This window comes from Falco peregrinus, chromosome 5, assembly GCF_023634155.1.
Source record: "Falco peregrinus isolate bFalPer1 chromosome 5, bFalPer1.pri, whole genome shotgun sequence".
NCBI classification, from domain to species: Eukaryota; Metazoa; Chordata; class Aves; order Falconiformes; family Falconidae; genus Falco; species Falco peregrinus.
The window spans coordinates 62,592,916-62,606,093 of record NC_073725.1 but is presented as its reverse complement, the minus strand read 5'-3'; the positions used below and the strand labels follow the sequence as shown (position 1 = coordinate 62,606,093).

General features: G+C 42.3%; 1 protein-coding gene across 6 annotated transcripts in view; it reads left to right on the top strand.

The window, feature by feature from the left end:
- Positions 1-13,178, top strand: part of SNAP47 (synaptosome associated protein 47) — a 79,741-nt gene that overhangs the window by 20,432 nt on the left and 46,131 nt on the right. For 4 of the 6 annotated variants that reach the window (XM_055803754.1, XM_013299727.3, XM_005229549.4 and 1 more), the window contains exon 5: positions 8,060-10,706. The exons of 1 other annotated variant lie outside the window; for it this stretch is intronic. In XM_055803754.1, coding sequence (XP_055659729.1) covers positions 8,060-8,206 — 147 coding nt within the window. In that variant the 3' untranslated portion in view covers positions 8,207-10,706. Of the gene's footprint in view, positions 1-1,804; positions 2,656-8,059; positions 10,707-13,178 lie in introns of those variants that run through there. One more of the 6 variants, XM_013299731.3, reaches the window with a different exon arrangement.

Sequence of the window (13,178 nt, the reverse complement as noted above, 5' to 3'; positions counted from 1 at the left end):
TACTAGGAGTCACCTCATAAACATGCAATTTTAGAGCAAAACTTGCTTCTGTGACCAAAACATAATCAAGATCTTTTGACTGAAATTTTATTTGGGCTTTTTCAAAAACAAAATGGACTATTCACTATTTAATCAATCTTTCTTCTTCTCCTCTTTTAAAGAGCTTATCTCCATGATCTATCATTTCATCAAAAAATAAGCATTTTCTGAAGCAGTGTTGACCTTTTGCAAGATTTTAAGGGAGTGTATTTCTCAGCTGTAGTTGTACAAATAGCAGCAATCTGTTTTCATGCATGGATACGCTTTGTACAGCTGTTATGTATTCAGAAGGGCTAGTTGTTCCTTCCTTAAATGTCATTTTTTTCAGCGCTATAATTCTGCTTTGAAGCCAGACCCAAAAAACCTAAATACAATATGAAGGGTTGTTGGTCACAGACAGCTATTGAAGAGACGTTTTGCCACACATTGCAAAAAAGACTTACTAGGAATTGCTTCCCCAGCGCTGGTTCTTGACAGTTGAACACTGGACTTTGTTGGTGCTTGATATTTCCAAACCAGTTGGCTGTGACAGGGGAAGTGGAGGAAACATAGTACGGGGGGTTCATCTTCCAACAAGTCTTGTGAATGGGGAATGAAGCCTCTCATCTTGTACAGACTGGTGTCTGTCCACCTCTTCACAGGAGCTGACCAAACACTGCTTTTTCTCATTTCTCTAAAGTGCAAAGCAGAGCGAAATAGCTCAGGATCTTTTGTTTCTGTTAGGAAAGAACATAGTAAGGCTTAGAGGGGAAGTGTAAAGGTGTGGAAGTGAAGGAAAGCATGACTGCAGGGAGAGCTCCTACCAGTAGGAGTGGGTTTGAATAGTATGGAGGTTGGGGATGTGTTCTAATGGGGTTCAAGGGCAGCATCATGGTTGATGCCATACAAAGTCTTATGGGTATTGAACCTCTGGAAGCATCTAGGCAAAGATCTTGAAACTACATCTGAGCAAGGTGCTTATCTAAGGTATTTCAAGACTTTTTATAAGTTTGTATTTTCCCCATGCAGTCATTTTATAGTTTGGAAGCAGGTTAAGTTCATAAGTAGAAAGGGCAGGAAAACAGGAGATTTGTCTCATTGCAGCTGTGTGGCTTTAAGCAGTCAGGTGTGAGCTCCTTGCTGAGGTGTAGCCTGCTGCTTTGCCTTTTTTTTTTTTTTTTTTTTTTGCTTTCTCCGAATGTGTCTTATTGTACAAGGGCTTGCCTTTCATTGATGCATTTGCTCCCAGAGAGCTTCTTTGCGCTGCTTCAGTTCAACTCCCACTTTGGGAAGGAGCAGGATGATGGTTAATCACATTTGCAAAGCATTTATAGAGTAAAAGGGGAAAACGATTACAAGTGCAAAGCATTAACATGCATTGAAGTCAGGATACTTCTGGCATCAAGCTTCCACAAACGAATTAAAGGTATTTGAGGTCGTTATGTTGGTAATGACAGTGTTTTTCTGAGCAATTTCCTCTCTTGAGGAGGGTGATCTCTCATTATTTGATTAGCTGTAATGCAAGCACTTGTTTATTTGTTTTGTGGGGTTTTTTGGTTTTTTTTTTTTTTAATTAAATCACAAAACCCAGAAGAGCTCTGCTCCCTCCCCCTCATTACTTGTGATGTGGGTAAGTCCACCAGAATGTTTGAAGTTGGAAAAGAGGAATTTGTGATGAACAAATAGTTATCGCTTTTTCTCTCTCCTCAAAAACAAAGTACGTGCAGTAATAGCAATAGATGTTTTGCAACAGGAGTTGTTGAATGATATTAATTGCTTCCATTAGAGCTGGAAGCCCTGAGTGTCTGCAGTTGTGACTGGGTGCCTGAGTAAAGGACCTCACCAGGACTTCCTGAAGGGACATTTATGTTAAAAAACACGGAGTCTGTGGCAGTGTGAGCTGTGTTCCTTAGCTGTGTTACGGAGAAAGAAGCCTACGAAGTTCCTGTGGTCTCTGGCTGAGCCTCTGCCTACCGCCTTGCTGTGGCTGACATAATGGCACTGGGTATGGGAGGGGATATGACAATATTAGCTTAAGGGCTGTGGTCGAAGTGGGGTGAATTCACTAAATTTGAATTTATTTTGCCAAACCAGTGCTTTCTAATTTCTGAAACTGTTCCTGCCAAAGAACTGTTGCCCTGATATTTACTGTCTGCATATCGCATATGCCATGAAGACAGAGGCAGTATTAAAATTAATTGTGTAATGTGCGAAAAAACCCCACATCCCAGTGCATGTCTTTGTGATGTTTTGCTTCCTCAATGTCTTCTCAGGTCTAGATGGTTTAATTTCATCCTTTGCTACTTTCAGAGACTCTTCAGTGTTTTTTTACCCTTTTATCATGCCCTCATCTCAGGAAATCATAACCGTTAGGTCAGAGAAAAAGCGTTTTGTTGAGGAAGTGTTCATTCCAAGTGCTAAATACCAAATTTGCTCATAGAGTGGCCTTGTTCCATGGACTATAGCAATCAACAGGCGACAGATCTTAACAGACACGTGTAATGACCGTGTCCTGGATTTGTTTTTTGTAAGGCACAATACGGGAAGAGAACTGAGGTACTTGCAACTAATGCATTGTATTTGCTTGTGTGTAACCTCTAAGTATTTAATGGCATCAAAATAAAATGTGACAGTTGAGCCTGTGGAGCTGCTTGAGTATTTTTTTGCAGTCAAGGCCAGTGGGGTGTTAGTGGCACCATGAGTGCTTAGTGTTCCCTGAGAAAGTAAATTAAATCACATTTCTGTATCAGTCCAAGAAGAAATGATGGGAGAAATCAGCCACCAAGAATAAGATGGGAAACAGTGACCCTTCCAACTGTCTGAATAGCCACTGGCTCAAAAGAGCTGATGCTTTAAAAATGGTCTGCTTTTGTGTGCTTCATATACAAGGGACCTGCTCAACTTGCCTATTCCATTTTTTTTCTGTCATCAGGTTTGTGCTACAAGAGACAGCTTGATTTTCTAGAGCAAGCAGAAGCACTTTTGTTAGTGGCTGGTGTGGAGATTGAGTATTTGTACACCAAACACAACTGTAGATTGAGCAGAAGGAGCACTTTGCATAGCTACAGGCATATGCTGATAGTGGCAATACCAAAGAGGAAGTGTGTTAAAGCAACGTAAATCCATAGATTTTTGTTGCATTTGTCTCATGAGGTGTCGACAAATGTCCTTTAGTAAATTCTGTTGCAGTGGCTTAAGATGTTTCTGCTTTCTCCTGTTTCACTGCCTGTTCCTAGGTGCAGCAGGAGAGGATGTGGACAGGCCTCTATTTTCAGTGCAAGTTCACTCAGTCTCTCATGTGGGTTTGAGCTTATAATGGGACTATGAATTGGAATGTTTTAGGTGGTGTCCCTGCTTCTTGCTCACCTGCAATATGTTCAGCACAGAGGTGAAGCACCGTATTAAATCATTGCAAGTTGTTACTGTCAGAACCTCCGCACCCTGGTTCAGAGTAGTGCAAATGACTGCTCTTTGTTTCCTAGTAACAGGTGAATTTGGCTGGGGAAGCTGCCTTCAAGAGCCGTTTCTGGTTACATGTGCTCTGCTTCAGCAGTCAGACCTCAGTTGCACAGGGGTGATAGACTGGATCTTAGGAAGGATTTCAGGGAGTTCAAGCTACAGTTGGTAATGCTTCCTGCACAGTGGCACTTGCTGTATCTTATTTTTGCTGCTGGATACTCAGTGTGTTGAGACGTAGATCATATTTCACAAGCTTTAACTAAAATGCACAATTATGATGGCATCTCAGGACCCAAACCAAACAGCGGTCTCCATTGCAAGATCTTTAGGATACAATTTCTTTTTGTACAGTGCCTGACACTGAATTTAGGTCTTCAGGTGTTGTGACAAAATGATGAAGCAATAGGGCCAAGTACGGAGCAGGTTCATGGGCTTGGAGTCCTCTCCTCTCATTCCAATTGTGTCTGTGTTGTGACTGTCTCCAGTTAAGCTGGTTGCTCGGCTCTCACTTGAGCCAAAGCAGAGAGGAGTGGGCAGCGCATGAATGCCTCCTTAAGCAGGTACATAAAATAGAGCAGATGAATCGTGGCTTACACTGCAGTGTGTTGTCTAGGTCTCTGTAGTTCACACAAGAACTTGGGGTGCATACTTTGGATGGACACCTTCTCCCAGCAAAGCCCAAGCCTGCTGTAGTTGAACACTTGACATGAGGCAGATTTGGAGAGCAGCAACAAAGTTGCTTCCTTGTTTTTTACAAAGAGAACTCTGTGCGTGGGAATATTAGGTAACTTGCCCGAAGTTGCACAGAAAATCTGTGGCAGAGCCACGAGGATAAATCAGACTTTCCAAATTATAATCCAGCGGCATAAATCTGAGACTCTCATGTCTTCGTGTGAGATTGACCAGTGCCTGAGGAAATGTGCCTTCAAAATGTGGCTTTGATGGACTCATACCTGCTGTTTGGCTTTGTGTAACAGATAGAGTTTCACACTGAATTTTCATGTCTTGGTTTGCTGTCCAAATTACGTGCTGGCACAAAAGGCACTGTTGCTCTGAGCAGCTGACAGAACTGGAGCAGTGATAACTAGACATCTTGCCATCATTTTGCTTTACAAAAATAGTGACCAGCTTTGGCCAGACTTCAGATTCGAGTAACTCTTTCCAGCAAGCTCTGTGGGCTGTGCTGGAAAAGCGTCTTAACCATTTCAGGTCCCACCGGATCAAGTAGCAGCACTCAACTTGAACCGTTGAAGATACTGACAGACAAAGGGTTAAGGGATTTATTACCAGACTCTAAGGCAAAGAGAATTATCAGATGAAAGGGAGCCGCTTGTGTTTTATTATTGTGTGTGAGTAACCACACAGTCATGCCTGCTGCGTTTCAAGGCAGAGCCTAATTGGCAGGTGAACTGAGCAGGGCCCTGTAACTGACTGAGTTTCCATTTTACAGCTTTCATATTTTAAAAGCTTTTCTGTTCTCAACAATTGTGTCTCTTTCAGTATTTTAAATATTAAGTACACTCTAATGAATGAGAAGCCTATCAAAAGTAATCTGGTTTGAAACTAAAAATAAAATGTTTTTCATGTCAAACCTGAGCCTTTTTTGGCACAATTTTGATTTACAAATAAATTGAGTGCCTCTTGGTGAGGTGGGGAAGGAGGAGTGTCCCTGCTTCCTTTCTGCACTGTCTCGTGCTAGCCCCTGCTTTGCTGCATAGCCCTCTTGCAGGCTTGTGCCACGTGCCACCACATTACTTTACTTGCTTGCCTCAATGGATTTCACAAACTGAGATGTGCTGGGTGAGGACACAGCTCAGGAAAGCTGAATTTACCATGCTGCTAAGGGCACTGGGTGATAAACCTCCAAAAAAGTGTGTGCCTTGCTGCAGCAGAAGGTGCAGGTTTTGAGTGGCCAGGGGGACCGTTCTGGAGCATGTGTCAAGCCATGATCTGGGAAGTGTTGGCAGCTGCTGCTGCTGCTCTTGTTCTGCTGTGCCAAGAAGACAAATTTTGGGATGTGCGTGGATAAAACCTTTTAAACTTGCTGAAAAAATGTCAGTGTGGACCATCCTTAAATCATCTGCAAATGATGAAGCACATGTCTTTCACTGCCATCCTTTAGGATACATTGAAGGCGTGAGATCTCTTCTCCCGAACTAGTATAAAGAAAGTTTATTGGAGTGGAGGCTGAACCCCTGTAATCTTCTCTCAGATGAACACTGAAGCTGGCCCTGCTCTTAGTTGGGTGAAGTGGACCCAGAGACCTTCAGAGGTCTTTTCCAGTCTTGGCCATACTGTGACTTTATTAATGGTAGGAGTCATTTCATGTAGCACTGGCTACTTTATTTTGTGTTTTTATATGTATGTTTGCGTATAAAAAGTATACGCAGAAGAAACTCAAAGGAAGAACTGAGGGGGAGCCACCTCTGAACTTTCCATTTCCAAGTCATAAAGTTACTTCCTCAGGAAAGGCAAGACCTTATTTCAGATGCATGTCCTGAGTCATACACACCATGCATCTGATCATGTAATTTTTCTTTTTGGTGCATAGCCTACATGTCTACCACCTCCAGTTTGGGGAATTCAGCCTTGCTTTCCTGTTGCAGTGAAAGAACCTGAAGTGTTTCATTTGGGATAGAAACAGAGGGGGTTTTAGCTTGTAGTTTTGGTAAGAACAGAAGAAGGTAGATTAAGCTTGATCTACAGTTTGTTTTGTATTTTTGCTTTGGCAGCCAAATTGCAAAACCAGTTTTTCACACAGCCGTATTTCTAGCTGCTTGTGATTTATGGAAAGAGCTGAGAGATATTTTAAGAGATAAATCTCACTACTGTGGCTGACATCCAGCTGTAGTCAAAGCATTTTGTCTGCATAAAATTCCTCTGCCATTCCAGCTAGATACGATATTCCTCGCTGCTTTTCTTAAACCAGTAATTCGTGTAGCTGCAAACGATGGGACTGCTGTGGAATCCAGCTCCGCATGTGGATAAAAAGGCTGCTGATGTTTCACAGCAGCTTGCTGATTATATATATTCTGAAAGGAAAAAAGAGTTTGCTAGTTGTTACAAAAAAATATATAATAAAATTAAACACATATAGACTACAATTATTTTCCCCTTTTTTACCAAAAGCCACAGATTTATTTTGTTAGACAGGCTGCAGTTCTGGTATCTTCGGTAGCATTACCCAGATGCTTGTGTACCACAGCAGTTGATGTGGTATAGTGCTGGGGTGATTTGCTTTTGTGGAGACTGTTACTGTAATTGATGGATAAACTGTTCTTATTAGCCAGGCAGTGTGAGGATATCCTCGTGGACCCATCTGTGGATGCCTAAGGAAGCAGATCATGTAGGCCAGCAGAGACAACCCCTTCGTGATCTGAAGCAACTCGGAAGCTGGATTTCCAGTTAGTATGATATGGTGCTTCCAGATCTCCCTCTGATACATCCGAGGGAAGGCAGCTCAGGCTTGCCTGTCAGGCAGGTGCTTTCACTTCATGCAACCAGGCTTATTAATAGAGTAGCCACAAGAGGGGAGAAAAGGCAGTGATGTAACTAGTGCCTGGGGCTGCTGCTAAAAGAAACTAGTGTTACAGAGTAAGGAATTAAGGCAGCTTTTGCTTGTGTTGTTTGGACCTCTGCTCACGGACTTGCTTGTGTGAAGTGATGAAAATTAAAGTTCAGTAGGCCCTGTAAGTCAGTGTATGGTATTGTTACGGGTGTCTCCTAGCCTTAAGAATGCATCAGCCTGGCTTTCTCCTTTCACTTTAGAGTCTTCTGCCCTGTTTGGACCAGTATCTATAGGCTTTTTCAGACAGCAGGGTCTGCTCATAATCTTGCAGTAGCTCAGGGTGTTTGCTTACAGTCCCACATACAAACAGTAATTTGCTAAGTGTGGTGTAAACTGGTTGATATGTAATATAATGCTTGCAGCCTGGAATAGAGCTGTAGCCAGTGCATCTGTTGTTTCTCATCTCGGGTACAGCCTGAGCCTCTTGGCTGCCTTGACGTCCGTTCATACCACACCACCCTCTAGTCCCTTGAAAATCATGTGTTTGGTTGCCCAAGTCTCACTTTTTCCCTTCTGCTCCATCCAATGACACTTCTTTCTTTAGTGGATTGTAGTAAAACAACATTTTCTGTCCTTTGACCTGGTCCCTGCCTAACCTTGCTACGCCTTCAGCCGCGTGATCCCCTTCTGGCTTCGCACCGGCTGTGCTCTGCCTGCGCTGGCTCTCAGCGTGCACTGCTCCTCAGGACGAGCTGCTGCTCTAAGATGCAGACATACCAAGGAGATAACAACAGAGCCAGCAAAAAGCTGATGTTTACACTGATTTTTACTTCTAATTTATTCCTCCCTTGTAATTCTAACGTGTCAGATTTGAATTTTCTGGTCTTTAGTTCATTGTTTAGTTCATCTCAGTTCAGCATATCAGAGTAAGACCAGTGTCTTTTCACCAGCACGCTTCAGGGCAGACTCCAACAAATGATTTGGTCATTTAAGACAATGAAATAACTAATTGCCATTGGTCTGTCACATTTCTCAAAGAACTGGTTGATTGCTGAAAGTTCTGTCTTCTGACAGATACTAAAGAAACTGAAGGGCCTGGCCTTGGAGACAGAAGCTGAGCTGGAGAGACAGGACGAAGCTCTCGATTCCATCACTACCTCCGTAGACCGTGCGACGCTGAATATTGACAAGCAGAACCGCAGAATAAAGAAGCTAACGTAGCGCCCACAGGAGCTGGCGAGGGTGATATCATGAGGAAGATAATTGGGGAACTGCTTCTCAGGACTGTTTCTTTAATAGACACTTTGATGGAGTGGGAGGTGTTTGCAATACTGTCTGGAATATGATGCTTCTGTTGTCGAGTTCCTGAGGGTTTTGAAAGTGTTTCCAGGCTTGGATGATGTTTGAAGGCTGTTTTTAGGATTAAAAAGTCCAAGACACTTAATTGTGGTGAAACAATGATAGTGGATTCTTTACTAGAGAAAATCTGTAAATACGAAGGGATATGATATAATCTGAATCAACTTTTATGTGCTTTTTGATGTTGCTGCTGTTGAAAGTTGGGGGGATGGGTTTTTTTTTGTTTTTTGTACTGCAACAGAGAAGTGAAGGAAAAATGAACTGCATATGAGACTACTTTAGATGATTACAGCCTATTAATTCTTTCTCAAGGTCTTTCTTTAAAATAGTTAATAGCTGGACTAAGGGCCAGATGTCCAACTGCAAGTCACTGAGTCTTTTTTTTCTAAGTTAATGCTGAGGTGAGCAAATGATGGTGATAAAACCTTGTGTTCCCTGAGCAAATAGTTTTAATAGGTTTCAATCATGCTTTTAATGTGCCCAGAAATTTTATAAGAGTTACAAAGACTTAGTGGCCATAGCTGACTGTTGCCATGTCCTGAGAAATCAGGAGAAGAAGGTTAGTTCATGTGCCTGTATTGGTAGAGACAGCTACTTACTGAGCAGTGCTTTTTTTTTTTTTTTTTTTGAAACTCGATAAATGTTTTGCTTACTTAAGAGTAAGTACACTTCTAAATGTTAAGTATTGAAGTTAAATACATGTTTCTGCTTTCCAAAAAGGGACTGCTGATCTTTGATGATCATCTACATGCTTCTCTGTGTGTTACTTTTCCCCTTTTAACTGCACTTATAGTGAGGAAATTTGTTTTGGAGTAGAGAAAGTGATTTTCTTCATGAGTGAACTTAGTTCTTGGAGTTCACTGTATCCATCACTTGCACACAGTGGTTTTATATTTTTGGTAATAGCCTGACATGGGATGCAGTGTCCTCGGAGTATCATGGACATAGCGTTCACTTAGTGTGGTCCCTAAGTACTGTGTTGGATCTGGGCTGCCCCATCTCTGATGGAAGTTAGTGGAAGGTCTCTTGTCCCTTTGTTTCTCAGTCCTTAATTTCCCAAGGATCTCCCTACTGTTTGTCTTCGACTCTCTAAATGGGAACTTCACAAGCTGTGCAGAGCTTCATGTGGTTTTTGTGTGTCTACTCCAGATTCACAGGCTGAGTGGCCTGTGGTCAGAGCTGTAGACATCTGGATGACATTTGGTAGTCGTCGTACATCCGTCTAATGTGGCTTTTATTCATTTGCACTGACTGATGGTGAAGCATTTCAAGACTTCTTGTAGACATGTATTTCTAAAATAAACATGAATACCGTCAATTGTTATTTTATAGGTTTTATTGAGCTTACAATTGGCTCCATCAAAACTATAGGACAGTGGAGGCCTTTCCCCCTCCTAAATTACTTGATACTATATAGGAGAGATTCCAGGTAATCCATATATCTATTGCGTGTGGCAGAGAACTCACATTTCATCAATTCCTACGATTTACCAGCTATTTTAGTTGAAAGTAGCTGTTGTAATACGTCTTTTTTTTTTTTTTTTAAAGTGTTTTTGTATTAAAAAATCCTTCTTGTATTGCTTTCAAATACAACACTTCTGGTGCAATATTTTTAACTAGTGAAGCTTTGAACTGTTTATTCCACTGATAGCTGATGTGAAATTTTCCTGTTTCAGAGTAATTCAGCCTACCTTTTAAAGAAAGGTGCAGTAAATCACCTAGAGTATGCTGTTTTCAAGATCTTACTCTACCTTGGTTTGCATTACTTCATATTAGTTCATTAGTACTGGAGTAAAGTGTACTTCTGCACTGCAAATTCTTGATTTACAATCCAAGTTGTTACTGGCATGCGCTTTACCTACTTGCTGAATATGGTGATTATATATACATACACTGTGTACTGTGAAATAAAATACTGTCTGGGGTTCTTTTGTCTTCGGTACCCAAATCACTGTTGTTTTACTGTGAAAGGAAGGTATGTTTACAAAACTAATTATTTCGTGAATTTAAAAGTACACTTTGCACAAAATGTACATTAACTGAACCTGGTGCTGACTGGGAATGGATCTCTGAACTGAATTAGTCCCAACCAGGATTGCCAAAAGAAAATACTAATTAGTTGTCATTTAGTTTAACATTCTTTGTGCCATACTTTTTATTGTTGTGGTTTTTAGCACTAGCTGTTGCATCTGATTCAGTATTTTGTGGTTTGTGTTAGTCCAACTTATCCACGCTAAAGCAAAAAATTGTAATATTGTTGTAAGAAGTGACCCATTCTAGAGCTGTGCATTAGCTGAATTTCATGTACTCAGAGGACTTTCAATCTGTAATTACTTCTTATTAAATATCTTGAAATAGTGATGATCTCTCTTGCATTCACTTGACTGAGAAGTTACAGTAAAAACAGTATCCACCTGCTTGTTGTACTGTGGAACAGATTTTAACGTGGCATTTCTTGTAAGACTGGGGTTTAGGATAGGGTTGTTGTTTTTTTTCTAATGGAAAAAAAAGGAAAATATTAGCAGGTGAAATATTATCAATGTGAGTGTCAGCTATTCTCAGCTGGACAATGAAGTGGGTGAATGTCAGCACGGTGTACGTGGCAGCTGGTACTGTCCTGGAGACTGCGGCATGGGAGCTGCTCCAGCTCTCGGAGAGTGGACTAAGAACTGCTTGGACATGTCACAATTTGAATGGCCTCTGGTACACAGGTATAAAGATTTTAGTCTGATCCAAGCTTCTCTTAGTAATAATCCAGCTTCTGATATTGTCAAAGGTGCTTAGAGCCTCCTGAGTTCCCTTCTAGCTTAAACCCAAGTGCTGTTTTATTCCAAATGATAGCGCAGATCTGGACCAGTGCTCCATGGGGAAGATGCAGCAGGTAACACGTGTCACACAGTATCATTGTGCTTCGTTCTTCACTGACATAATTGTTACCTACCTGAGGCTTAGAGACATACTTCTAGGATAACTTTTGCCTTTTATATGCACAGTTTTTTAGTTCTTCTGTCTTTCACTACAGTGTGAGAAGTGGGGGGCTTTGTCATTAAGAGACATAAGGAAAAAACTGACAAAAGAGTTTCTAACCTAAAAATTAAAAACATTTTACTTGGGAAGGCTTTTCAGCTGCAAAACAGAATTAAATTGTACTGTCTCCTATGGTAGGTTTATGAGCCGTTGTATGTTCGTGGCAGTGATGAGTGAGCCTGCAATGACTGGAGCTTAAGTGTATTTCTGCATGGGAGTTTGAACGTCTCCTGTGGAATCATTGAAACACTGGTAATAAATCTGGCACTTTACAGTCCTCAGACAAGTGGTATAGGGAGCTTTTTTCAGGCAATTAATTAATTTCACCAAAGCCTCATAATAGCTGTCTGTGTTTCCAGAGCCAGTGCTTTGAAACCATGCTGTGCTCTTCGCAGGAGGAAGCGGAGCAAGGCTGCTCGCAAGTGTTGCAGCCTGCTTCTGGGAAGGGCGCTGGGGAGAGAAACTGGCTGTATGTACTTTTTAATATGACAGACCGTGGCAGCAGTATCCCTTGCCTCTGCTCGCTGTGTGTGAGCAGTGTCAAACCTCAGCCTGGTAGAGGGAAAAATAATTTGGTAGCAGTCCTAGTCATGGGTTTAACAGCTGGGCTTCACCGAGTAGAGAGCGCTCGGCTCACCTACTGCCCCAGGCTCGTGTCTTTGCGACTCAGAGCTCGGCGCAGGGCTGCATGGGCTGTCCGTTGTGGACCCGGTGGCTAATGTGCTGGCTTGGGCTTTGTCCACCAGCCTTATCCCTGTGGCAGTGGCTGAGCGTGCCTTCACTCATCCCACCCAGCGAGCCAATGCTGTCGCTGGTGAGCATTTTGCCTCATCAAGGTAAATACAGTGTGTGGGGCCTGCTGCCTGCGAGCCAGGGCACACCAAAGACAAAACAAGCACCCTTGATTCAAGCTGCCTCCTGTTTGAAGTGGAAAAGTGTTTGCTTAATGGTTTAAAAGTCCATCCTGGCTTTTGTCAAGCGGTTTAATTTTAAACCAGCGGATTTTAACCCTTTTACAGTTTGGCAGCAGAGGGGTTAAAGTAGTTCAGCAACCAAAATAAGAAGCCCGAGTTCAGGATGCTGGCATTCTTTTGCTGGTTTCCTAAGAGCTTAATTAGATCATGGATCATTCAGGCTGAGTGGAATAAAAGCTGAGGAGAGCCAAATGGATGATCGTATCAAGCTATTGCCTTATAGCAGGCGATGCACCTTGACCATACCAGCCTGATGTGGCTCCTAATATGTAGTTAAGCCTTAAGCTGTCTGGTTTCCAAAAGGTGCCTGCCTGGGTGTTAGCCCTGTGCTCTGCTGCTCTGAGCTTTCCTGCTTAGCACTGTGGATTTGGTGCAGCTCAGAGAAAAAAAAAACAACTATGGAGCTAGAGCTGCCCTGGTTTTGTACATGACAGCTAAACCAGTGAACTGTAAGGATGCTCACAGGGTTGAGACAGTAAGGAAGGGGGAGAGCCTCTCAAAAGGATGGTGTCGATTTGGGTGTAGACCCTGGTTTTGCTGGTTGAGAATTTATTCAGGAACTGGCAGCAAAGAATGAGCTTTGAAGGGCCGGGCTATATCAGGATGGAGGGGGGAAACAGTGTTTGAGATTTCTGAAAGAGGAAATTTGCTGTGCAGGGTGGGATGGGACTGCTGCAGAGAGGAAAAGGGAACTTTGAGGTGGAAGAGCTGTCCTTAGTCTGACCATGTTTTATTTCTGGCACTGCTGCAGGCTCTCAGCCATACGTATTGCTTGGGGTTTAATTTGGATCTTCTCTCTTGGAGTTCATGCTCACTTTGGTGTGCTCCCTTTG